The sequence below is a fragment of the Medicago sativa genome, chromosome 2 (assembly GCF_051527215.1).
Source record: "Medicago sativa cultivar Bolivia chromosome 2, Bolivia_mono, whole genome shotgun sequence".
NCBI lineage: Eukaryota > Viridiplantae > Streptophyta > Magnoliopsida > Fabales > Fabaceae > Medicago > Medicago sativa.
Window position 1 is genome coordinate 19039214 of NC_140750.1, and position 27328 is coordinate 19066541.

Below are 27328 nucleotides of genomic sequence, written 5' to 3' on the forward strand. Positions count from 1 at the left end.
CTTGTGTTCAAGCTCTTCTTTCTTTATCTTCCCCTTTTTATCATTCTATGTTTTTTGTGTTTCATTGTCTCTACCTGATATGAGATCTGATAAACCATGACTGCACTCTTGTGACCTCCTGCACTCTTAGTCTTATGTAAATGCGAATGTGGCATCTAATTGTGTGGCTTGTGATTTTATCAGAAGCATGTTTGGTAGTAGCATTCATTTTAAGCACTTCAATTGCAGCATACATAATTATATGCTATGCTAATGCTGTCTGGCATGTGCGAATGGAGTTAATAATCATTGTTTGATTTATGTGTTTGTTCATCCTTAATTTGCAGGATCATTGTAGCTTTTCTCACAGTACTAGAAAAGTTTTCTAATGTAGTTATTGGGTGGTGAGTCCTTCAGTTTTTAGACATTTGTACATTGTTCAATTTTGATCAATAAGATTTGTACAAAAAATTAACGCCGGAACTTTATGAAGGGTTCCCATGTATGGAGAATTGAAGCTTGCCCTATTCATATTCATGTGGTATCCCAAAACTAAGGTAAGAACATAACATGTTTGAGGGAATGTCTATTTGGATACTTTGTTTCACCCTGGATGGAGTACATATTTATTTGTGAATGGTGAAAATTGATGTTCATATCTAAACTACTAGATCAAAATAGGAAGCAAATGTCAGATATTTTTTTTCCTCTAATGGTTCAAATTCCGTTGAAATCTTCAATCACTTATTTACTTTTTTGTTTGGGTATTCCAGGCCTAGAGGTGGTCGAGGTGGAGGTCTTGCCTTGCTGAATCGTGGCGCCGGGTAAGTTTCTGAGATCAGTAGTGATGAGTAGTTTGTTTATTTTTTTTAGTGAAATCTGTAAATTTAACTTGTTACCTATTAACTGAACTCCTCGTTTGTTATCCATCTTCGAAGAAAAAAAATCTCTTTTTAAAGCAAAATAATCACTTTTATATCAGTTTCTTATAAAAAAAAATTACCTTTTTTAAAACAAAGAGAGAATCTAAAAGAAAAACCTAACAAATGCTTAAAATCATAAGCATTTTTTCAGTAGCTTATTAGAAAACTACGTAGACAAGAAATTAGCCAAAGAGGCTCCTTTACACAATAAACCAAATCTAAATCAAAGAGGTGGTAAATACGTAAAACAGATTTAAGGCTATATGAGGAAAAGTAAATTTCACCAACTATAAAAAAGCAAAGTTATGGCTAAGCAATATGTAATTCTCAAAAAGAAGATAAACTAATGCAAGACTAAACATAAAATGTTTTTATGTTGTACTAGACTAGACGGTGTCATTGATTCAAAGTTGGAAACTTTGATTCAAAGTTACTCTTTATTTCAAATCTAAAAATCAAAATAAAATGGGTTTCAAAAAATTTAGGAAGAAGTTTTCTTAACATCTTCCTAATCACAGGTTGAAACTCGTGCTGGGAAGATTCTTCTTTTGGAAATTTGTTCAAATCAAATTCGCAATATGCTTCATCGTTTAAATCAAAATCCCATAACACTCTTGGTAAATTCTTTTCTTCTTCGTTGCCATTTTTTTCTTGTATCTTCTTAAACACAGCTTCAACCATATCTTGAAATTTTTTTAACTCAAATTGATACTCTTCCTCGGTTAAATCATGATCCATTAGAACTTTTGATGAAACTTCTCCTTCTTCGTTGCAAATTTTTTCTTGTATCTTGTCAAATGAATCTTCAACTATTTCTCCTTCTCCTTCACTATTTTCAAACGAATCTTCCACTCTTTCTTCTTTTTGAATATTCATAGAGTCCTTTATTTTTGCCATCATATTTGTTATTCTAATTTGCACTTAAATTTTTAACAACATTACAGTCTTATTTATATAATTTCTACTCTCACTATTATATGTAACAAAAGTTTGTTATAAAAAAAAAAACTTGAATTTTTCAGATACGGATGTTTCATTATTATAAGTAACAAATTACGTTAATCTTTTAACAATAATATAACAAATATAAAATTTATTCAAAAAACAATAATAACAAATATAATAAAAATTCTTTATTCAAAAATATATAATAATTTATTTGATCTTATCAATAACACAAACAATAGAACATTCCTGCTCACAATTATATACTGTGATAGATTATTATTATTATTATTATTATTATTATTATTATTATTATTATTATTATTATTATTATTATTATTATTATTATTATTATTATTTTGAAGGAATTATTATTATTATTATTATTATTATATAAATAACAAAACACCACTTTCTCCCTCAAATCATTCATTATTATTATAACAAACAGATACACAACAAAACTCGAAGTTTTTCCTCATTCACCCATCAATCAGCAATCGCTCATACCAAAATCCATTCATCCTTCATCAATCTAACTCCAAAACAGGTCCCCCAATCGGTTCCTAATCTAATTTCCCCTCTCTAATTTCCAAATTCATTTGCCCTAAATCTTCACTTCATCAATCTAATTCCCAAAACCTTCACTCATCAGTTCCCTTCGATCAGCTTATCGCTAATCTTACTTTGCTGCCGCAAACAGGTTCCTAAATCCTTCACTTCGCTCGGCCCGTTGCTCGCTTAGCTCATCTCACTTGGCTGCTGCAAACAGGTTCCAGACTCTTTTTCTCCTTCTTCTGTTTTTATGTATGCACAATTTGAATGCCTATCTGTTAAGGTTTTGATTTTTCGTTTTGGGATTTTGTCAATTTGTTTGTGATTTGGGTTGTTTTATAGATTTATATGTTTTAGTTGGTGAAGATTTTTTTGCTGTCTTTTACAGTTGAATCCCCTTCTTTGTGTTGTTTGCTTCAAACTAGTGTATGGAATTTGGATGGTTAATTGTTTTCTTTAATTAGTAATTAGGTAGAACAGATTTTGGATAGATAATTTTGTTTTTTTTTTGTTTATTTGCTTCAAACTAGTGTATGGAATTTGGATGCTTAATTTTATTTTTTTTAATTATTAATTAGGGAGAACAAATTTTGGATATATAATTTTGTTTTTGTTTTGAGTTTAATTAGAATACTGACAGTGTAAAAAAAACATTCACCGTCAACCAATTAAAATCATTATTAAGACACATTAGCTTAAGTGCTATAAAAAGGAAAAATCAAATAAAATCTAGACTAATAAATGTCAAATCCCATGTTTCTTCATTTACATGTTTGATTAAATCTCTTTTCAACTTTTAGAACACTACTGCCCTCCTCAAATCTCAAATTGATATATTCATCCTTTGCAAGACAACGTTTTATTAATTCCTAAAATTGACATTCATTCTCGCATCTGAAATTGAAAAAGTTAAATTATATTTCCAACTCAGAATTGTATGTGCATAAAGTTTAAATCTAAATTGCAGACAAAATTCTTTAGTTTAAATCTAAATTGCAGACAAAATTGCAGACAAAATTATATTTCCAACTCAGATGATGAATATACATATTCAAACTAGTCTTTTTTCTATTGTTATGTTAAATTTTTTTAACAAATCCTTATGTGTGATTCTTATGCATATTAATGGAAAATGCTAATTGTGCTTATGTTTTAATTTTGTGTGCCTTTTAACCTATTTGTGGTCATGTCTAATTTTGTGTGTCTTTTAACTTTTTTATGTACAGTAGTTAATTACCTAGTTTTATATGTGTATAGATAGATGGAAGACAATGATATTACAATGGACAGTGGAAGAGGTGTTGGTATAAGCATCAACAAAGTTAGGGGAAATGGGGGAGGGAAGCATAAAACTACTTAGTCACGTTCTTCCAGATTTCAAGCACCTAGGCCCGCAGACACCCAACCACCTCAATATACAAGGAAACCTACAAATACCCAACAACCCCAATCTACAAGGCAACCTACACATGATCCCATATTTCAAACACATACAAATTTCCCACATTTCCTCTCTACTTCAAGTCCTCAAATGTCTACTGTCCATGCTCCCACTTGTCAAATACCTACAAATACCCAACAACCCCACTCTACAAGGAAACCTACACATCATCTTACATCTAAAATACTTTCAAATATCCAACCTCCCAAACCTACAAGGCAACAGACACATCATCCCATATCTCAAACACGTACAAATTTCACACCTTTCCTTTCTACTCCAAGTCCACAAATGTCTACAATTCATGCTCCCACTTCTCAAATACCTACAAATATCCAATCTCCCCACTCTACTCTAAGTTCACATCTTTCTAATACACATAGCCCGCCACATTTACCATCCGATGTTGTATCTGGTGGTGATCCACATGCATCATCATCATCATGTGATGATTCGTATCCGATAGCTGGGAGTACTGATCCTACTGATAGGCGTATATAGATCCGTCCGGGACCACAGGTAACGTAAGATTTTTTATAATATTTTCCGTTTAATTCTATAATAACTTGTATCCTTGTATTTTACTACTTGTTTAATTTTGTTTTTATAGGTTTGAGCCTGCTGTTCAGCCCCCACGTGCCATTACAAAGATTATGAAACGTCTGTTTCAAGGGACTTGGGCAACTTATATAGAGTTAAGGAAAAATCACAAGGATCTTGCGGACTTGTGGTATAACGAGTTTCAGGTACTGTCCTTCTCTTCCTCCAACTTATGTTTAACATCCGCGTTGTTAGATTTGCCGCTCAGTCCATTTTTTATTTGGAATTGTCGGTTGAAGTTATCTCTAGTCCATTTTTTATTTGGAATTGCTGGTATATATTATATTCCACCGCACTGCCTACCATCATTTTTGGCTCCCTCCCAACTTTGGAGGGTATGGAATGGAATTTGTTACTAGTCTCTTATGAAAACTATAAAATGATAAGTTACACCAATTAACATATATACAGAGCCCTTAGGTGATGTTGTTTTCGGATTGGTACTAACTATAGCTTCTCCAGTGGAGCATCACCCTTTTCCTAATCTCTTTTTACATGAAATCAAGGAAATTATATGCACTTAACTACCATCCTTAATAAGTGTGAAAAAAAGTACTTCTGCTTATACTTGAGTATGAAGTGAGTCCATGATTCCCTTATTATAGAATTCTAATGCATCAATTCTGTGACAAACTCCCTGTAGAATCGTAACTACTAACTTCTATTAAACTTTGAAATAGTAACCATATCTTATTGAATCCTGTTGGGTTTGAAGGTTCGCAGACATCTAGTCGTAATTTATGATTTTTTTATTTACTTTTTTTAGACTTTTTATACTAGTACAGATCAAAATACTGCAAATTTAGATACACAATAACATTTTAAGATGTCTAAAATAATTGATGCTTACTTTTCAAATGCTATATTATAGCCATGTCCGGTTTATCCTATATTATTTACATTGCTTGTATTGCAGAGGATATATAAGTGGCTTCCTGAGCATGGGCAAGACATAGAGAAGACTTATCATCATAAGGCATCTGAAGGGTACCAAAATACAATGTATCGGGTACGAAAAGGAATAGACAAAGGCGAATGGATCCCTGTTCAATTGCGTGAAAAATTGGGAAGATAGTAAATGGAAGGACAAGGCAGAAGTTAATAAGAAAAATAGAAGATCGTCTGATGGTCCATTGCACACTTGTGGGTCAATTCCAACAATCGAGCATTCTAAAAGATTAGTAAGTAAACAAATTTTATTTGCAGTAAAGGATAGTGATATAAATTAACCATAATACTAATCTATTTATTTATTTTGTACTATAGAAACATGACTCAAACATGACTCCAAGCTGCTGGGAGGTGTATATAAAGACACACAAAATGAAAGGCGATCCATCAAAGTGGTATCCTCCAAATCTCAAATGGTTGCAGTAAGTTACAATTCGATGAGATCAGCCTTTTGTCAAATAAACATAAAACAATTGAAAATTTTCTAGAATTAGTTATATCCGCTGGTGGACTTTGTAAGCTGGTGGAAAGTCAAGGTAATTGGAAAAACTTTGAAATTAGTATTTATAACTGTCCTCATGTGTATTGATGCATGCTGCTACACTATAACTTTGCCATCATGTGCTATAATTGTTTTTGATTATCTAATCATGTTTATTGTTGTATGTTACCTGCCTTTGTGCCATAGTTTTTAACGTTATTCATGCTTATTATCGTTCATCAGGTTCTGAGTTGGAAAGAAGTCATGATAACTTAGTTATTAATTAAAAGCTAGTTTTAATTTGTTTAAGTTGTTATTGGTTGGTTTATATATGAATTTAATTGTAGCAATTAATTTAATTTTATATTTTTGTACGTAAGAATTAAGACGAACTCTAATTTTGTAGGATGAATATGAAAGACGGATTTTTGAAAGGAACTCACAGCAAACAGAGGGGGATGATGTGTCTAATGACCATCAGTTAGATAACTTCATCTTCTTGGACGTAGTTGGAGGAGTCGACAAGAAAGGACGCATATATGGTTTGGGGACAGAGGCAGGAAAATACAAGCCTTCTTCATCCAGATCATCTGACGGCATCTCACCATCTGAATATGAGCATATGAGGACTGCAATATCTAAAATGTCAGCTGAAAACATGGAACTCAATGAGCGGTTGAAGACTAATGAGGAATTAATTCGTGCATCACAGGAGGAGTCACGTTTAGCTCGAGAACAGTCACAGGAGGATTCGCGATTGCTCCGAGAGCAGTTCCAGAAGTTCATGGAGTCTTTTCAACAAGGTCATTCACATCTATCTCCTTATCGACCTCATCGTTCGAGTTAGGATCAACATCTATGTCCACTTGATTATTTATCATATTATTGAGAATTTTAGTATAACTTTTAATTTAAAGTAAATGTTCTAATACTATTTAGTAATTATTTCAATATATTTTCATGCAAAAGATAAGTAGTGTGATTTTTGTGAACGTAACCAAAAAGGTTTTTTTTTTTTTTTTTTTATCAAATATTAATGTGATTTTTGTCATATCTTATCATATTAATGTATTTTATATTGTAATTTTTCATCACCTTTTTTATATTTCAAAAGTGTTTTGAGAAGAAATTGAGAAATTTCCTAATCTAATTTTTAGAGGGAAAAAAAAAAAGCTTCGTATTTGTGACGGAATTTTAAAGAGCCACAAAATTTTTGTCTTCACAGTAGCGTCCGCCATTGTTGTGACACTAGTGAAATTCCCAGAAGTTTTACGACGGAAGTATTCCCTCAGAAATTTGCAACGGTTTTATCCCTCAGAAATTTGTGACGGATAAATAAAACGTCGGTATTTTGTGACGGAAAACTGGGTGACACACATCCATTGTATGAGAGGATTTGCGACGGATTTTTGGAGTTTGCGACCAGTTGTCTTCCGCCGCAATGAGTGACGGAATTGATTTTCCCTCGCTACTATTTTCCGACCCCCATTATTACGACGGATTTCTGCTGCGTCGCGAAATCCGTCAGAAAATCGTTTTGCTACGGATTTTTGCCCATTTGCGACGGAAAATTACCGTCGCTAAATCCGAGTTTTCTAGCTGTGGATTGACCTTTTGAGTTTTACCTGAACTTATCTTTTTGTGTTATAAATTTTCTTGGCCATTCAATCAAAAAGATCGACCTAAGTGGTTATAGGAACTTAAATCCCTTAAGTAAGTGACGAGGGATTCGATCTCAAACTCTTACATATGAAAAGAATTTGGGTAGAATGGAAAAACTCATTGTATACCTCACATATTCACCGACGAGATTATCCACTATTGAACGACAATGAAAATTATGTACCTAGCTAGGTAATGAAAAAAAAAAAACCTTTCGTATAGATGAAATTCATTTAGTTCAAAGAATCTATTAATAATTTGAGAAATGATATTTTGACAACCATTTTTTGACAACTTTTGGACAACTTTATCTCTCATACTCACATGATATTGTTATCCTCTCTCTTCCTTTTTCTCTCTCCATTGTTTTTGACCAATAAGAAGTGAGAAAAACAAGGTTGTCAACAAAGTTGTCACTAAATGAATGTCAAAATATCATTACTCTAATAATTTATGTGTCTCATCAACTACTTAGATTAGGGGTCTACTCTATTGGGTAAGCCCATTATGAATAAGTCTAATATATTTTTACAATTTTGACACTACAAGAAATGTTGCATTTTGCCAGAGAACTATGCCAGGAGCAAGAACTCCTGGCAAATTTACCAGGAGTAAAGCCAGGGATGCCCCTGGCAAATGACTTTAGAAGAGGTGGGACCCGATTATCATAAAAAAGGGGGTTATAATATTATTTTTTTACCTCTTTTTACTCAATTCACCCAAAATATTACCACTTTACCAAAAAAATCTCTGAATCTTATCCTCTTCACCCACTTTCCTAAGCCAAACCCTTTTCTCTCTTCTCTCTCTGTTTTCAATTCAATTTTTTTCTCTTATCTTCAACCTAAAAAATTTGTTTATCATCATCCCTAGATAATATATCTATCGATTTCTCATTACTTTCATCCACACTCACTCTTACTTTCTCTGTATATCAAATCCAATTCTGAGAAATCAACCATGTCTCACTTCGGTAGGTCGGATCCTCCAGACATCTCCGATACCTACTCTCGCCTCGTTCTCAACATCACTTTCCGTAAGCGAAACCCTTTTCTCTCTTCTCTCTGTTTTCAATTCAATTTTTTTTCTTCTTATCTTTAACCTAATTAACCTAACACCGTATTTTGCTTCCTCTAGGTACCACCGCCGATGACCTATTTCCGTTGTTTGATAGGTATGGCAAGGTTATTGACATCTTCATCCCCAAAGATCGACGGTGTTAAAAAAGTTTTTTTTTTAAATTTCCCCCAGTTTTTCATTTATCAAATTTATTTATTTGTTGAATTTTTCTTGTATTTTTGAAAGGACTGGTGAATCGAGAGGTTTCGCTTTTCTACGTTACAAATATGCTGATGAAGCTTCCAAGGCTGTTGATAGGCTCGATGGTATATGCTTCTTGTTAGTTTATTTCATTTATTTGGAAGAAAAAAAGGTTTTTTTTAATGTGAATTTATAAAAAATAAAAAAAAGATTAATTTTTAATGACAATACTGTATGTTATGCTAGATTAGTAGCATGCAATAGCTTCTTCGGAATTTTAAGATATATTAAATTATTGATTGACATGCATCTGCTTGATTTATGGTGGGGGTTTAGTGAACATGTTAATGTTATACTCTAGTATGATGAGTCAGAGCCCTATAGACATGTTAATGTTATACTTTAGTGAACATTCTACTGACGTCGTGATTCTTTTTCTTTGCATATTTTCTTAACTCCATTAAGGGCAGAGTTGAGTTTACTTAAGCAGCACATTGAAGCCCAGGCCAAAGAACTCGACCACAGAATGCACCAGGTGGAGGAACTTGAAGAGAAGGAGAGAGTGGAAAATGAAAATGTAAGCTTAACCACATTTGCTAAAAGTTTAATATGATCCCTTAATTGTGATTTGTGAAGGTTTTGTAGACTTTTTTATTTTGTAGAATGTATGTTTTGTTGTGTGGTTATGGGCTGTGGGTAATTTGCGAGAGGCATTTGGTGTCAATACTTTTTTTATCTCTTACAAGTTTGCTATGTATGGAGGATGTAACTGAATAAATTTCTAAGTTGCAGCTGATTGCATTATTCTATTCTCTATTTTTATTTTTCGTTATGCTCATATATATTTAAATGCACAATTTTATTTATTGGCAATTTGGCATGTTTTCTCGCTTTAGTTTTGCAATGGTGCACTGAGGGCTGCAAAATTTGCCGTTAGTTTAGAATATATGTTGGTTGCTTGTGATTCCATGTTTATGTCTATTCAAGATACTGTGAGCAAACTGATATCCATTCTCCCCATGTTACTGTCTATGAATCTTTGCTCTATTCAGCATGGCTCCGATCGTCCCTTGACATCAATGCTGAAACCATAAAGGTTAGTATTTTAATCACTTGAGATTTTACCATTCATTGGAATTATTATGTTTAAGTTTGAAAATGACTTATGCTTGTAGATGTTCATTGAGGAAGTCATGGAACTTGTGGAACTGAAACCACTGCAAAACGCATTAGTAGGACTACCTGGTGTTAGCGGTCTCTCAGCGGAGCAGCGCAAAAGGCTGACTATTGCAGTTGAGTTGGTTGCTAATCCTTCAATAATATTCATGGATGAGCCAACTTCTGGGCTAGATGCAAGGGCTGCAGCTATTGTAATGAGAAGAGTTATGGAAACAACATTGGCCTTACTGGCGCAATCCTGTATACACTAAGTTTGATTCCCTTTTTCTCCTTTAATTTTGTTTAATTTGGCAAAGTCCATATATGCATGCCTTGTTTGATTGGTTGGTTGAACAAATAAGTAAATCACTTGTTGTTGGCAAAAGACGTACAGAAATATCAGTTAGTGTTCAAGATATATATGGATTTGAATCATGTATGTGGATATTAAACTTTATCTTGTTCTTTCTTTATAATTGTCTGACTATTATTTTCCCGTTTAAATTTTAAAGTATTTTAGCACTTTCATGCTACATATATCTGCAGAGGAATAGTCTTGAGCAGTTCTGCATACTTATGTATATTTTATGAATGTTTCAATATTGTGATTAATTTTTATGCAACTTTGATCATATTTTAATGAATGTTTCAATATGGTGATTAATTTTTTTTTTATAACAATTTGCGGTGTTTTCAACCTCTGCAACAAACCCCCCGCAATTTTATACCATAATAAGTATAAACTATTTCTTGTTAAAACGTTTTTTAAAATTATTTTAATTATTAAATTTTAATATATTGATTTTTTAAACAATTTAAAAACGTTTTTTTAAAAAAAAAAAATTGTAAGCATTTTGCCAGGGGTTAACCCCTGGCAATGTTCCTGGCATGATTTGAAAATGACTGATGTGATGCTGACACAGTCTGCAAAAGCCTGCAAATTTGCCAGGAGCTAAAGCCCTGGCAAAGTCATTTGCGATGAGCAGATTTGCTGGTGATTCTGCTCCTGGCAAAACTCCTGGCAAACGTCCATTTGCCAAGGCTTTCTGCATTTTGCCAGGGCTTCCACCCCTGGCAAAATGCAACATTTCTTGTAGTGTGATGACTCTAATTTAGATCTTATTGGGTTATTTGAACTAGTTTTCCTTATTTTATTGATTTAGTAACTAATACATACTCAAACAAACACATGCAAAGAGAAAAATGTGTGGAGATTTGAAATTCCACGTAAAATATTTTCGCACTCAATCTACTAGGGTTGTAATGACGGGATAACTAGCTGTTTGAAACCGTAATGTTAAAAAAAATATTAACTCCATTTCATAAATAGGGATTATATATGTCACTTGATCAACCATATTCTTCACCTAAAATATGAAAAATAGCAATAACTAACTTTCACATCCCTAGAGGAGGCTTTGGCAGCACGTAAAATTTAGCCCTAAAATTTAGTGTGCCTACTAAAAGCGCACGAAAGATATGAAGACATATAGTATAGTGATAAGTTGAATGGCTACAGTTACAGTTACAACTAGCTACCTAGCTAGCTACAAAGCATAGGAAGCCATATGTATAGTAATAGTATATCTATGGAAATGGAATTTTTTTTTTTTTTAGCTATGGAAATGGAAATTATACACCAATATAGACCCTCTTGTGCTTTGCTGCCTATTTAAGACAGTCATGTTCACCTTGTTCACTGGCTCGCGGACCTTCCATTATCCATCTTTGGCCATCATCAAGATATGAAGTATGAACCATATTGTAGCTATTTCCTTGCTTGGTAATATACGTCATCATTGAATGGCTCAAGCCCATCTTTGTATGAACCTTATTAAGGAAGAGTGATGATGATAAAAAGCTAGTAGTACTATTGTACAAAAAGCTATTGCTCTTTTGCTCAAGTAATAATGTTTAACTTTTTCCACTCCTCGTGCATTGTTTATAAGTCATGGGACAATCCTAACACTTTTTCATTCTACCTTCAGTTTTAAATAATGAAATTTTTGGTAATTTATTTATTCTATTTATAAGAAAAAATTTAAAATTTAAAATTTATTAAGTGTTAAGAAAATTATACCTTTTTTTAGGGAAATAACCCTTTTATTTTAATTGAAAAATATGTATCAAATTGAAAGAAACAGGTTGATACAAAGCAGGGGCGAATCCTTTCGATGGGATGGGGCAGCTTTGGCTACCCCAAAATTTTTATTTTTATTGAGTCATTAGGTATATTTATATGGTTAGCTACCCCAATAATATAATTTTAGCTACCTCAAACAAATTCATTTGCACAAAAGTAGCATAAATTAAAAGGTTAACAAATTATTACTTGATGAATAAACTTATTTTTTTTATTTCGACATTTTGATCTCTATAACAACTATAGAGAAAGCATTTTTAGCAATATAATAGTGAAACATAATAGACGATAATTTAATACAAATAGCTTATTTGTCTACGCTGAAAAAAAATTGTTAATCTATTTAGCAAATATTCAATTATAAATATATTTGACTTCTTCCCTCAAAAAAAAAATATATTTGACTTCTCGAAACCTAATTTTATAGAGATTAAACATATCCAACCTTTAAATTTAATATATAATATTTTAAAATATATAATTTTCCTTGATTAAAAAAATTATTTGTATTTGGCCCCCTCGTAAAAAAATTCCTAACTTCGCCGCTGATACAAAGAGTACAAGATACTTAAAAACCAAACAATAAACTGAACAAGAAAAACAAACATACCAAAGGAAAACTAGCATGGGCAAGAAAAGGGGAACAAACACCATGTTCACATAACTGACCGTACAAGGCTCCAAAAACCAACCACAACTCGGACCAGAAGCACTCACTAGAGGGGAGGAACAGAACTCAGCCAAGCCCCAATACACACAAAGACCTAGCTCAAACCCACTATCGGCCCCAACACAGAACAAGTTCGGCTCACTCGTAGTAGGAACAAAAATGCCTAGAGGTCTTACCAAAAAAACATTTCCAAGAGGAGAAAATAATCGTATCAACCAATTTGACCACACAACCGAATGTCAAATCCAAATCAAACACTTCCTAACCCTAGCCCCGCCTCGAGTGCTTGAAAAGAAGAGAACACACTAACCAAATGTGGGGGCATGTACTAAAATTCAACATAACCACCTAAAAATCTTAGATCAAACGTGAATAACAAAATCACGGGTGACGGATATATGGCAAGAAAACTCCACATCAGAACCACAAAAACACACCCGATACCACTAGGGTCGACTATCACCCTCTGCTTCAATAGATTGAGGCTTATAGGAACCCTATTATGAAAATTACCTTAGAAGGGGTCTAATTCTTCCGAACCATACCCTCATTAGTTATCTATTTTACATATAATAATAATAAAAAAATATTTATTATCAAAATTAATTTGGAACAACCTTTCAAAATTATAATGTCTTCTTCAAAAAAAAAAAAATTATAATGTCTTGACGATTTATTTTTTTTTCTTATGTACACCGTCCGGTCACAAATATAAGCAAAAATTCATGTTTTAGATTCATTCAATAAATGATGCATGTGATCTAAAACATGGATTTTTGCTTATATTTGTGACCGGAGGGTGTATATAAGATGAAAGAGTAATAATATACCTAGCTTTTTTCACTATTTCTATATATTAATTTTCTCTCATCTGTAGTCAGCTCCCAACCGTCCAACCCCATCACTAATTGCAATAACTAGATATGAACAAATTCCAAGTTTACTTAACATACCTTCCTCAATTAAACCTCTATCTACGTAACAAACCTTCCTCAAGTAAGATTCATGTGGCTATAGATCATGTTGCCACACTTAGAATAGTCCAAAATAAAGTAAAACCCTAATATCACTTTGTATAGGTGAACAAATCCTGTCAAACAAACAGAAGTAAACAAAGATCAAAGAAACTGCACACACATTAGAAAAGAAGAATGTTCACCAATAAAAAAAGGGATGAAATAATTCATCATGGAATAAAATCTCTATAGTTACAATTACAAAGAAGAGCTCATATAAAAGGAAATAAAAAAATTATAATAATAATGAAATAAACAAAATCAAAATCACAAGGCCTTTTATAAGCTACAATGTCAATTTAAAACCAAATCAATTAACCACCAAAAGGTTTTTTTTTGAGAGAACCACCAAAAGGTTAACTTCATATAAACTCAAACCTATAGCTGCAAAAGATATATAGACATTAATTCATAGTAATAAATAATATATCACCAATACCATCTATAATCATTAATGTTGTTCTTTTCTTGAATCTTTTTCTTGTTTTTTCATCTGAATAATATCTTGAAGCAACCCATTATCTCTTAACAAAGCCTCATTAACAAACCCTGAAGATCCAAAACCTCGATGATTAATCCCTTGGTCATTCACAAAACCACCAAACCTCGACGTGTTAACATAACTACCACTAGAACCACCAACATAACTAGAAGAAGGGGGTGTAGTAGTAGTAGTAATATTATTACTAATGGAGTTGTTATTATTGTACAACAATGTTGGTAGAAGAAAGTGTGAGTGTGAACCCGAAGCAGCAGCACCGAAGCTAGTAGGTTGGTGAACCAAGCTGAGGTTAGGACGTGACGTGGCAGGAGAAGGATGTGTATGTTGACCCTCGTAAGTAGTGACGACAATTGAAGAATCATCGGAAGAACGCTCCACGCGCTTTTTCACGCCGCAACTTGCCGTTGTACAACGATAGTAGCTCCTGTTTTTGTTTCAACGCCGTTACATTTACGTGTCCCACAAGTCAAAAATTATATTATTAATTAACTAATTAATGACCCAAATTAAATTAATTAGTGAACTACTACACTGTTTATTGTAGGACACAAGAGAAAGAAAATTGAGAAATGAAATGGAAGAAAGTTTAAGATTATGTGTATGTACCTGGGAAAAGGACTGTTTTTCACAGCTTTTTGGCCATATTTACGCCACCTATAGCCATCATCTAAGTGATCAACTTCACTCTTTGTCATGAAAGCAAATCTGGGTTCTCTTTCCTTTTTTTGGTTCTTTTTCTTTGGTTTCAATCTGTCATAAGATTTATATACAATCACCATTAATTAGTATAATTATGCTTCTATCTTTTTAATAACGACACATAAAAAAATTGAATTATTATACATGTAATAAATAATGTGATTTTTTTCTAAAAAAATATAATTTCTTTACTTTTTACAAGATTTCTTGTTAGTTAAAACCCTTATTTCTATTTTATTTAGTAATTTTTTTCTAAAATAACAAGACTAATAAAAATGATAAAGTGATTAAAAGAAAGAAAAAAAAAACAGAGACAAATGATGAGAATAGCAACGACAAGAACAGAAGGATATTTTAAGTTCAATGAATAGAAACAGAAACTGTTTCATGTTTCATTAAAATATCTCCACTCATCACGCGTTTTCTTAATTGTCACAAAAAAATAAAAAAGAGAGAAAATTAAATAGAAGTTTTTAAAATTATTAATTCATGGTAATACTCACTGTTTCTTAGTCTTGTCTTGATCTTGGTCATCTCCTTCTAACTCTGCTTCATTTTTTGAAAGTTTACCTCTATGCTGTTCTAAGGTGTTGTTAACCGTTGCTTCATTAGACGAGGAAGAAATCGAACAAGAATTCGGTGACACCGGAGTGTTCAATACCTCGGATGAATCCGGGATGTTAGAACTCACCGGTGACGAAAGAGTGTGATGGGTTGTTGTTGTTGTCGTCGTGACGGTGGGAACCCAATCCGATAATAAAAAAGTGTTGTTGTTGTTGATGTAATCATGGGAACCCAACAAGTCCATGAAACCATAAGAAGAAGATTTTTGGTCACAAGAGGAAGATGGCATGGTGTCAAAAAAAGTTGAGATTGAAGGTTGAAAAGGGAATAAAGATGTGTTATTGTTGTTGATGGTGGTGGTTGTTGGAATCTCATCGGAGAATGCCATGGTGGTGGTGGTGGATGATGAGTTGGTGGGGTTTGTGTGCTCCTCTCTCTTCTCCTCCTCCATTGATTTTTATGCTGTTATGTATCAATACAAAGCATGGCACATATTCCTTTTTTAATTTTTATTTTATTTTTGCTTTTTATTTTTGGTGAGAGATCTTCCTTTTTTTGATCAAAACTTGAAAAGGGAAATGTGCCAATTAATATTTCAACTATTATTTCGAAAGATATAGAAAGAGGAGAGAGAAAAAGAATGAAAGGGATGGTTTGTGGATTGGAGATGTGCTATGCTATCAATAGATTCAAATTTTGAGATTTATTAACAAGTGTTATTAGACTTGTCACAATATATTTTTAGTTTATATAAATTAATGGTATCCCTAGTTTATTTTTATTTTTAGTTTAGACTTGTCACAATATATCACGTAAAATATTGGTATATTAACTATTATTATAAATGTAAAGTGAGAAATATGTTTTAGATGGTGATGCAAATTTGGCATTAGTTAGGGGTATTAGTACTACATATTGAAAATAGAAAGTGATATATCTAATTGATTGAAATAAATAGATAAAAAGCAACAATTGTTTTGAGAAACTAATGTTACATTGAAAACATAAAGTCATACTTCTTTTAAAAATTTGTTACTAATTGACACTCAATACAAGACAAATTAAGAGAATAATTACTTTTTCCCATTTTGATGTTAGATCATGTCCACATTTCAAAGAGATTTTAAAAATTCAAAGGGAGAATTTTTTATTTATTTATACTAATAATAAATTGTTCTTTAAAAAAAACTAATAATAAATTGTGATTATTTTAGCCTATAAGAATATGTTTTTAAAATCTTAGCAAATTGTTGAAAAAATAAAAATATCTTTTTTTTGGTCAAAAATGTCTACTGTGTTTTCTCTCCCATTCTCATTGTTTCGACACTATTATTTTGAATGAAATGTTGAGCTTACTTTGCCTAAAAAAAATTGAAGTTGTTTTCTATTTTAACAAGAAAACATTGAAGCTTATTCTAAAATTGAAAGCTCTCTTTAGTCACAAATAAGAAGAAAAACCAAAAGATATCAAAACCATTGAACTTATTTATTATTGAAGTTTTTAAATTTGTTAAAATGCATTCTCAGGATAAAAATTTACTATTGAAACCTTAAATACATATAATAATATTAAAAAATAAATTTCAATTAGGATAAAAAATAATTTAAACAATAAATACATATTAAAAGTTTTAGCATTTTCTTATAAATTGTAAAAAAAAAAAAAAAATAATAATAATAATAATAATAATATCAATTCTCCTACCTCCGTCTCATATAAGAAACGTGATTTTACTAAAATGTCTTTATAGGTGACGCACATAGTATTAAGGGATAATTATATTGACCTCCCCTGAGGTTAATGTAAATACAACAAACACCCCCTCTATTTTCCGAAAAATCATTCACCTCCCTTACTGTAAGAACCATCCAACTTCCGTTAGAGAGAAATGGTTAAACATATTGTTCTGGAAATGGTATTCCTCACTCTTCGAATGGAAAACCCAAAGGAAGTGAATCAATAAACACTCGAGTATATGGAACCAGGTCATCAAAAGCAATCTTTCATCCTTTTTCTCAAAAAACCAATCTTTAATCCTCTCAAATCAATCAACTGAAACAACCGAATCCACACTACCATTCACATCAATTGCTAAATTGAGTTGGAGCATAACATCTCAGGTCACTGCAATTCAAAAAATTAATAGACAAACCAGTAATTCTTGCAAGATTCGCAGCCCTGTTAAGCTGATATTGGTAGATTTGAATAAAAGGATATTCAAATAATACTTGATTGAAATATGTAGATGATTTATATAAGATCTTAAACCTAAGGGCAGTCACTGTTAAGCAAATTAATTACTCAACAATTGAAAGAACACAACAATCTGTTCAATTCAAGTCGAATAACAATTCAAATTTTCCTTTTGTTAGTTTTCTAAGGAACCAACGGAAATAAGAATGCAGAAAAGGAACAACAACACAACCGTTCTTAGGAGCCAAGATCATACCTCTTTACATTGAGAAAAAGTATAATGGCAGTCAATTAACGGTGTTAGGCAAAGGGGGTCTCTCACATGATTTATCAAATAATAAGGGAGGTTTGTGCATAGTGAAAAAATAGAGGGGGTGTTTCTTACATTTGCATAAACTTTAGGGGAGGTTGATGTAATTTTCCCTAGTATTAATTAGATGATACAGTAAAAAAATTAAAGTTGCATTAAAAATTAAAAGTGATACTTTTTTTGGACAATTTTATTTTCTAACTATGATATTTATGATTATTTGGATCATACAAACAATATATTGATATCCAAGTGATAAAGAATTTAGACTCCTTCAACAAGTGATCAAAGTCTGAATCTGACGTTTTGCGTGCTACAATGAAGATTAATCACCGCTAAACGACAATCGAAATTCATAGCATGCTAATCTAAAAAAAAAGGTCTTGCTGACAAATGTCCTAAGAAATTTTTTGAGGATTCTACAAAAAGAAATTGTCTTAAAAACACAAGTCAAATACATGTAAAAGTTGCAACCACACACAACTTTCAATAAAAAAATTATTATTTTTAAATCATTAAACAATACTCTAAAAGCATTTGTTAACATTTTCTAAAAAAAATATGAGTAATTCAGAACTAAGATAGTAAAATTTATTATATTAATTGAGAAATATTTAAAAAATAATGGAAGTAAATTAAAAAACAAATATTTAATAATTTGTTTATCTTGGGGGGGAAGCATCTAATCTAAATTTATTGATTAGAGTACTAATAAAGGAGTAGATTGTGCAATAAGAAAGGTGTGATTGGGCTGGGAAATTGGACAACAGATGGGAATGAGAGGTAATCCAATTTGCAACTGGGGACGACCGACACCTGCCGTTAGAAGAGCGTACGAAGAATGGTAACACGATGTTGATAGCATTTAATGCAAAACAGGACCGCAAATGGGACCTACCACTGTTTCACGCGGATATTTGACTGGTAACCGGTTTAGCTTGTGTAGGAAGCATTCTCGGGGGTTTACACGTGGGTACAATGTGGGTTTATGGTTCTAGATGCTCTCTCTTTGCTTATTTGGACAACTAGTATGTGGACCCGCGCCAAGCACGGGCTAGAATTTCTCCGTACTTGAGGCGAGAATATGTTGTGATTTATCAAGTGTCAGTTACGGTCTAACATTGAATAGAGCAGTGGAAGTTGAACAAACTCTTACACTTGCATGGTTGCTCTTTATCCAATGAGTCGACCCATACCAATGTTGATTCCCTTAGAAGGTCCGACGATGATATCATAACCCGATTCAACTTTGTGGGGAAGTAGCATTGGTTCATGATGGTAGACCGCAGATGCAGAGAGTCTCGTACTTAAGGAATAAATGTTAATGTGTTAAGTGTGAGTTAAGTTTCGCATTGGCTGCAAGAGTAACCGTTGAATTCATATACCTAATGCCTTAAGGTTTAGTGTGGAGATGTGATGTCAATCTCACTTTTGTGGTATCTGTTCGTCTAATGTGATGATCAAATTCAATGTAGAATCAACCAGAAGTCACAACATTATGATGAATTGTTTTTTTAGTTTTTGGATTTATTATTTCAAATTCCTTTATTTTTTGTCTTTAGTGCATGTGACAATGGAAAATTGCATGAATGTTATGTTGAGTTGACAAAATACATGTTTATTAGACATTTACAATTATGTAATGTTTTTTTTAAATGAGTATAATAAAGAAGATTTCTGATCATTTCTTTCTTCTTAAAATTCTTTTTTCATCTTCATTCTATTTATAATTTGTTTTCTCTCCTTTCTTGTAAGAAAGAAACATAAACCTTCATCCATGAAACCACCATCAACCCGCATGTTTTACCATGTAGTGATCCAATATGATATTACTTGTCTATGTCAACAAATCACAAATGCGAAGAGTCCCACACTTGAGAGAGATATGCTAATGTGTCATATGTGAGTTTATATTCTATATTGGATTCAAGATTAGATGGTGAGAAAAATATAAGTGAGAAGACTCATATACATAATGCCTTAAGATTTTTTGGTGAATTAGAGTGGTGTCAATTTATGTCTTAAATTTTATTTCTTGGATGTGCTATTTTTTTATTCAACCTCTATTATTTCAAAACATTTCAATTTTGATCTTTGGCGGGATCTGGAAATAGAAAACTGTAGATGTTTTATGCTGAGTTGAACAATAAATGCTTATTTGACATTTTAAGTTAAGATATGATGTCAATCTCACTTGCGTGATTGCCTTTAACCTAATATGATGATACAACTCAGTGTATGCTACATATGTAGTCTCCCTTTGTAGTCTAAGTCTTAGCATTATGATGAACTATTTTAGTCATGTTCGGATGCCATTTGTTTGGTTTTTTTATCTAAAAATTTAGTTTTTGGATGTCTTTCTCTTTAATGCTATTTTTAATTCAATTTTGGTCTTTGGTGGCATGTGACAATGAAAAAATGTTTATGTTGTTATACTAAGTTGACAAAATACATATTTAGTAAATATTTTAAAATGATGTGACATTTTTTTAATTAAGTATAATTTTTTGGTAAAATAGTTACCAAGAAATCTCTTACTCCTTTAACAATCTCATAGAAAAAGTACACACTACATTTTTTCTTTATCATTTCTCTCATGTTCAAATTTCTTTTTCGTATTCATTATGTGAACCGTCAATACTTTCCTAAAGACTTGGTGCCCTCCAGAAGGGGCAGTCCCATATTTTCATCACTTCGCCTTGTCCCAAGATTCGTGCTTGGGGGGCTGTGAACCGTCAATACTTTCCTAAAGACTTGGTGCCCTCCAGAAGGGTCAGTCCCATATTTTCATCACTTCGCCTTGTCCCAAGACTTGTGCTTGGGGGACTGTGAACCGTCATAATATTCCTATGTTTTATCTTGGTTTTCGGGTGTCAAACATTGATTACGTTTGAACCTTTTAAACCGGTGATATCTTATTTTTTCTTGGGAAGGGAAAAAGTAAGCAAAACCCTTGAGAATCGAGGTCCGGGAGTTGTTTTCGCTACGGGAAGGTGTTAGGCACCCATAACGACTATAGTATCCTATAGGAACCGTCTTTAATTTCTACGCGCGCGCTCTATTTTTAAATGCTATTTTGAAAGTATTTATTGAACCTAAAGGAATTCTAAGTGAAGAATTGGAGGGAGAAGAATGTTTTTGGATTTTTATTTTAGTTGAATTGAAGGAATTTTGTTCCTTGCCTACGTACCCGTTTTAAGGGATCAAATCCACCGTAGTTCTCTTCCAAAAAATGTTTTTGTTTTTGTTGGTTGATTTTAAGTTTGAAAATGGGATTTTGAAGAATGGAGATTGAGAGGCCTTAAAGGCATGAGAATTTATGAAATTGTGAGGTTGGATTAGTCATTTGCAAAATATGGTCTAAGTATGATTATTTTTCATTGAAATTTGATTAAGAAAATAAAAGGGAAAATTACAATGGGATTTTGATCCCAAGGTTTATTTAGAAAATGGTTTGAATGATGTTTGTTCACATTTTTTTTTTTGGAAATTGATTTTTCTAGGTTTAAAGCCTAAACATACACCTAAACATACAATCCTAAACATACATCTAAACATGCATATTCTAGCTATATACCTAAAGTGGTGTGTGTGCATGTGTCGGTGCTTGTGTCGGTGTACATCATTAGAGTCCATTGTCCTTTACATCATACCCTAGATACATTCTATGGCCTCTTTGCCAAGAAATTAAAAAGTGCATAAAGGAAAATATTACAAAACTCCTAAGTGTTTACATTCTAACTTTGGTACAAATTAAATTGCAAGAAAAAATAGAGATGAATATGGGATGAAATGGAGATGCTTATGAAATGATGAAACATGAAATGAAAGGAGTTAGTAGCACATGACAATATTAAAGGAAATAAAGCAAGAGAAACAATAGAACATAAAGGATGGAAAATGAGTGCAAACATGGCTAAAATTTGTTCATAGAATGCAAGAACCATATGACCTATAATTCTCACATTCCAATACATTTTTAAAGGTTTAGAATCAAGTCTTGGAATGGGAATTAAGGCAACATGATTTACTTGGCATTTTAAAACAAACTTTAAGCATATTTGCATCATTTAACTACACAACTAACTTGTAAGCTAAGTAACCTACCAAGATTCACAATTATGCAGCAATATCAAACACAAACAGTAGCTAAAACTTCATAAAATCAAGTGGCATAGGTCACAAATGTTCATCAAGAAATTGGAATAGGAATCAAGCAAATTTTCATCAATTTTTAACACAAAACATCACAAAATAGCAAGAAATTTAACACCTCATTTTTTAATCAATTTTTAATATGTAAAAAATCATCACAAAATGCTACAAAACTATCAAGAAGCCTATATGAATTTTTAGGAATTTTTAAAGGTTTTTTGGACTAACAAGTACAAGAAAATTACTAGTTTTATCAAGACTGGTAAAAAATGCAACACATATTTTTTTATCAAATTCTGTTATGCAAAAATATTTATAAAACATCAAGAAAATTATTAAGAACCCATGGAAGATTATTTGGAATTTTTGCACAAAATTTTGACATGCGGGAGGTGTGAAAAACATGCAACGTGGTGCAAATAGCAAGAAAAAGGAGGAAAAAACGAAATTCAGTAGAAAAACTAGGTCCAGGCCCATACATCACATGAAATGGATCATCAGAACACCTAAGGATCGTTGGATTGATCCACATGGATCAGATCCAAGATCCAAAGGCCACAACGTGCGATGGTGCATGGGAGATAGGTACGCGCGCGCGTAGAAGACTGAACAGGGAGTATATAAGCAAATTTCAAGGGAAAACCCTCATTTCCTATCTCCTTTCTCTCTCTAACCGGTCTGCAACACTCTCCCTCTCTTTCTAAACACGTCGATCGGAGAAGATGAAGCCAGGCGGTCCGGTGCGGTGGTCGGCCGGCCAAAGTAGCGGCGCCGCCGCACCGGAAACTTAAACCTCCATTTTTCTGAAAAATTTTTAGACTAAAAGATTCATCTTCATCTTCTCTATTCGAATCCGTGCTTAGAATCTCAAAAACGAACCAAACGAAGCCTAGATCTAAACATTTAGCAAAAGTTCTTTTTACAAACAAACAAGATAAACATGATATTGAACAGATCGGAGCATGTGTGAAAGCAAATACCTCTGTTAGATCGGAGACGAACGAAATACGACGGAGTTCTTCGTTGGATTCGTTCTGTTCGAACTCACCTCCTTCTTCTTGCTTCTTCTTTGCTCGATCTGACTTCGGTTGTTGTTGTTGCTTGATTCACGAACCGTTTGCCTTCTTTTGTTCCGTTTTTTGATCTGTTGATGATGATATTTGGATTCGTCGTTGTTGATGACGAACGATGCTGAATTTGAGCTTGTTTTGATGATTTTCGGTTTTGAATTTGACAGTGTTGTGATGATTTTTGGAGCGAAACTTTGCGTGATTGATGATTCTGTGTTGATGATTCTGCGTTGATGACTATGTGTTGATGCAGAATTGATTTCTGGAAAAGTTTGTTAGGATTTGTTCTTGGTGTTCTTGATGAACATTCATCAAGTTCATCAAGAATTTGGTGCTTTGATCTGAAAATGTGGAGAGAGAGAAAAAGAATCTGTTTGTGATGACTGTGCAGAAAGTGATTGGTGAAAAATGACTTTGACTGTTGAATCAGCTTTTATAGCTGATGTGTAACTGCCTGGACCTGTTAGATGATGACATGTGGCATAACAAACTTCCTATGGACAAATAAAAGGCTGACACGTGGCATTGGACTATGACTTGGACAAAAATGGACTAAAATGCAAATTTTAGAAATTTAGGACTTAAAAATAAAATAAAATGAATTAAAATTGGTAACCGGCAAATAACGTAGAGTGAAACGATTAAAATTGACAAAACGGACTAAAACGAACCAATGGCCTAAATGAGGTACTTTAAAGTAACCTCTCTCTGCCGAAATTTCGTGTGAAATGACCAAAATGCCCCTGGGGCTAAAATGACTGAAAATGACTCAGATACAAATTTTTAAAATGGATTTTTTTATAAGAAATTGAAGCAAAGACTCATACAAGCAAAATTAAAAGACTCAGAGACAATTTTTAGGATTTAAACAGTGTTTTAACACATGAAAAGACTAAAATGCCCCTTGGGGCAAAACTGACTCAAAATGACTTCAAATGCAATTCTTGAAATGGATTTTGACATAGAATTGAAATGAAGCCTTATTCTAACCAAATGAAAAGACTCAAACAAAATTTTGAAGGACTGAGAGAAATTTGACATAGGAAATGACTAAAATACCCTTGCATGTGAATTTTGCAAACAATATTGAAATAAAATGCAGAGAGAGATGCAATTGATCAGAGATATATCAAATGGCTTGAAATGCAAGAAAAGAAGAATTGATTAGTATTTTTAGGTCCAAAATTAGGGTATAACATCCTAAAGACTTAAAAACCCTCCAGAAAGGCTCTAAGCCCTCTAGAATGGCTTAGGCGCCCTCCAGAAGGGCTCCTGAGGCTTAAGCGCGCTCACCTTAGGGCGCCACTCTTCTTAGCTTCTAGAAACCTCTAGAAAATGCGTAAAATACACAAATACCACTGTTGCTTGGGAACCAAGCAACCGAAACCGAAGTCGAAGCCCATAGTAGGCTATAAATACCACCTTGAGAGCATTCTCCAAGCATCCAATAATTAGTCTAAACCCTAGAATACGATACTTAACCCTAGTATCCCTTGTGTTTTTTGCAAGTACTTTATGTTTCTTCTAATTTCCGGTCTCTATTCTCATGAAATAAAGGTACATAAACCTCCTCTATGAAATCAACATCAACTCACCTTTTTGAACACGTTGTGTCTCTGTTTGACTTTATATGATTATGTCACATAATAAGAGGATGCATATAGTCACATACTTAATTAAATGATTTTAATGTGTGAAGTATAAGTTAACGTTCTACATAGTTGATGCAAGAGTATACTTCGGATAACATATTAGTGTGATATCTCATATACCCAGTGCCTTCAGGCTTTGGATGAATATTTGGTGTCAATCTCACTTGTGTGGTTGCTGTTGGTCTAATATGACTATCCAACCTCATTTAGGCTTCTATGGAAGTCCCAAAAATATGATAAACTGTTTTGTTAAATTTTGGATGTAATTTGTTTGATTTTTTATCTTGAATTTTCGTCATTGGAAGTCATTCGCTTCCATACCATTTGTAATGTTCATATTGTTCATTTTCATACCAATTTTTCTTTGTTCGTTTTCATCATCCATATATCTAATGCCTTAATTTTAGGGTGAAAATGTGGTGTCAAAATGATTTGTGTTGATTCTCTTAGTCTAATATGATGATCAAACTTGACGTAGGATCTCTCGAAAGTCACAAACTTATGATGAACTATTTTTTCTTTAATTTTTAGATGTCATTTGTTTAATTTGTTTGCTTAAAATATAGTTTTTGGATATCATTCTCTTCCACGTGAATCTTTTCATTCAACCACTCTTATTTCAAATTCATTTACTTTCGGTCTTTGGTGGCAAGTGATAATGGAAAACTGATTTTTTTAATCTGATGGAAATCTGAGTTGACAAAATATATGTTCATTAGACATTTAAAATTATGTGGATTTTTTTTAATTGAATCTATTTTTTTTTGTAAAATAATTACCTAGAAATATCCAACTTCTTCAACAAACTTATAATATTACCAACAACTCCCATTATTCCATATACTCCTGCGAATAAAACACATTTGTTTCCTCATCTTCTCTCATGTTTGAATTCCTTTTTCATATATGTTTCTTCCTTTTACATTTCTTTCTTGCTTCTTAAGAAATAAACGAACATAAATCGCCTTATATAAAACCACCACCAACCAACCTGTTAGAACATAATGTGTCTATGTTTGACCTTATTTTTTTAACATGCATTTAAGCATTGTTTTTTAGTTTCACATATGTTTTCTCAACTGGAGGTTACCATATTTGAGGTGTATACCAACAATAAATGTGAAAGTCTAATTGATAGTAGTTTATAGCCTTATGTAATTCAAAAGCAATGAATACGAATGAAAGTGAAAGTCATTTGGATTTGAGGAAATCATTCTAATTAGAAGATATAAGGATTTTTTTTGCCCTAATTTTTAATTTTATTTTTTCATAAGTGAATATGCGCACATAATTAAAAATATACTAACATTGAATTGTAAATATTTTTAGGTCCTCCAAAAGTTAACTACGCCGGAAGAAATTATATTCAAAGCACTAAATGTGAATACTTCTTATATAAAGAATTCAAATATTAGTTCAACACCAAATTAGAGTATACACTATATGAAAGGAAACATTATCGGTAACTAAAATTAAGTTTCACTTCCTTCAAAAAAAATTAAGTTTCGCTAGAGGTTTATGAGTAGTTTGTCCAATTGGTTTTGAAATATGTTCCAAAATTTGCCAGGATAGATATTACAGTCAAAGTCTAAATTACGAATGGTGGAGTGCACATTAATATTTTGGTATTTTTTGTTAAAAATATATCGGTATTTGGTATATGTATTTTGATGCAAAAAAAAAAAAACAAAGATATTTTATTTATAGCTTCCCAAATATCACAAATATTCTTGTTATTGTCGTTGACAAACAATTTACATGAGAATGGAAATGGATCCAATACCTTTTGCCTTATATGTTTTGATAATAAGACCCGTAATTATTTACTTTCCTTATGAAAAATGGCACAATGAATATCATTGTAGACAATTAAAAAAATTATGTCCGTGTAATCGTTTGTGGATCATGCCTAATTTATAAATAGATTGACATGTATATTCATTTTAAGAGCTATTCATTTGAATATTTCTCAAGTAAACAGGTGTGTCATGATTGACATCATGAACGAATTACGAACAATTTGAACGAATATGCTCTATGATTCCTTCAATGGATTGATCTCAGAGATGTTATCAGATCTTGATGTCATTACAACACTCTATGAAAGAGAAATATGCAAATGAAATGATTGAAGAAACATGAGGTACATATGGTTAATAGTATAAGTAAAATATTATTTGAAGCAAATTGAAATAAAATGATGTAATAAAACCAAAATGAGGCACTATGATTGGCTCAACAACATAAAAATGACACATGTTAATTTGTCACAGTTTAATGATTGCCTAATCAAAATTAAAACAAATTGATGCAAATCAAAACATTGCCTAATTAAAATAAAAGCAAAATTTGTCAAATATTTTTTTTTTGTCCGATAAGATCCAAGATTTGCAGCAAC

General features: G+C 32.4%; 2 protein-coding genes and 1 pseudogene across 6 annotated transcripts; 2 read left to right on the forward strand and 1 right to left on the reverse strand.

Moving 5' to 3' along the window:
- Positions 1-3794: 3794 nt before the first annotated feature.
- LOC146945233 (uncharacterized) lies at positions 3795-6843 on the forward strand (annotated as a pseudogene). Its single transcript, XR_015026274.1, has 5 exons — positions 3795-4367; positions 4454-4589; positions 5360-5624; positions 5710-5816; positions 6282-6843. The product of XR_015026274.1 is annotated as an uncharacterized LOC146945233 (transcript).
- Positions 6844-8076: 1233 nt separating this feature from the next.
- LOC146945234 (serine/arginine-rich splicing factor SC35-like) lies at positions 8077-10431 on the forward strand. 4 transcript variants are annotated; one of them, XR_015026276.1, is made up of 6 exons: positions 8077-8573; positions 8675-8711; positions 8843-8922; positions 9263-9374; positions 9850-9893; positions 9973-10105. XR_015026276.1 is itself a non-coding variant. In XM_085743572.1 (6 exons), the coding sequence occupies exons 1-5, from the start codon at positions 8498-8500 to the stop codon at positions 9889-9891; spliced, it is 342 nt and encodes a 113-aa protein (XP_085599698.1). In that variant the 5' UTR covers positions 8077-8497; the 3' UTR covers positions 9892-9893; positions 9973-10431. The 4 variants fall into 4 exon arrangements, 2 of the variants coding, with proteins under 2 accessions (XP_085599698.1, XP_085599697.1); XM_085743572.1 differs by having other exon boundaries at positions 9268-9374; positions 9973-10431; XM_085743571.1 differs by having other exon boundaries at positions 9268-9374; positions 9694-9893; positions 9973-10160.
- A 3477-nt stretch (positions 10432-13908) lies between these two features.
- LOC146945235 (uncharacterized) lies at positions 13909-16225 on the reverse strand. The gene is made up of 3 exons (XM_085743573.1): positions 15489-16225; positions 14893-15036; positions 13909-14710 (listed from the first exon to the last, which is right to left on the reverse strand). Exons 1-3 carry the CDS (start codon positions 15998-16000, stop codon positions 14236-14238), a joined length of 1131 nt encoding a protein of 376 aa, XP_085599699.1. The 5' UTR covers positions 16001-16225; the 3' UTR covers positions 13909-14235.
- Positions 16226-27328: the final 11103 nt, after the last annotated feature.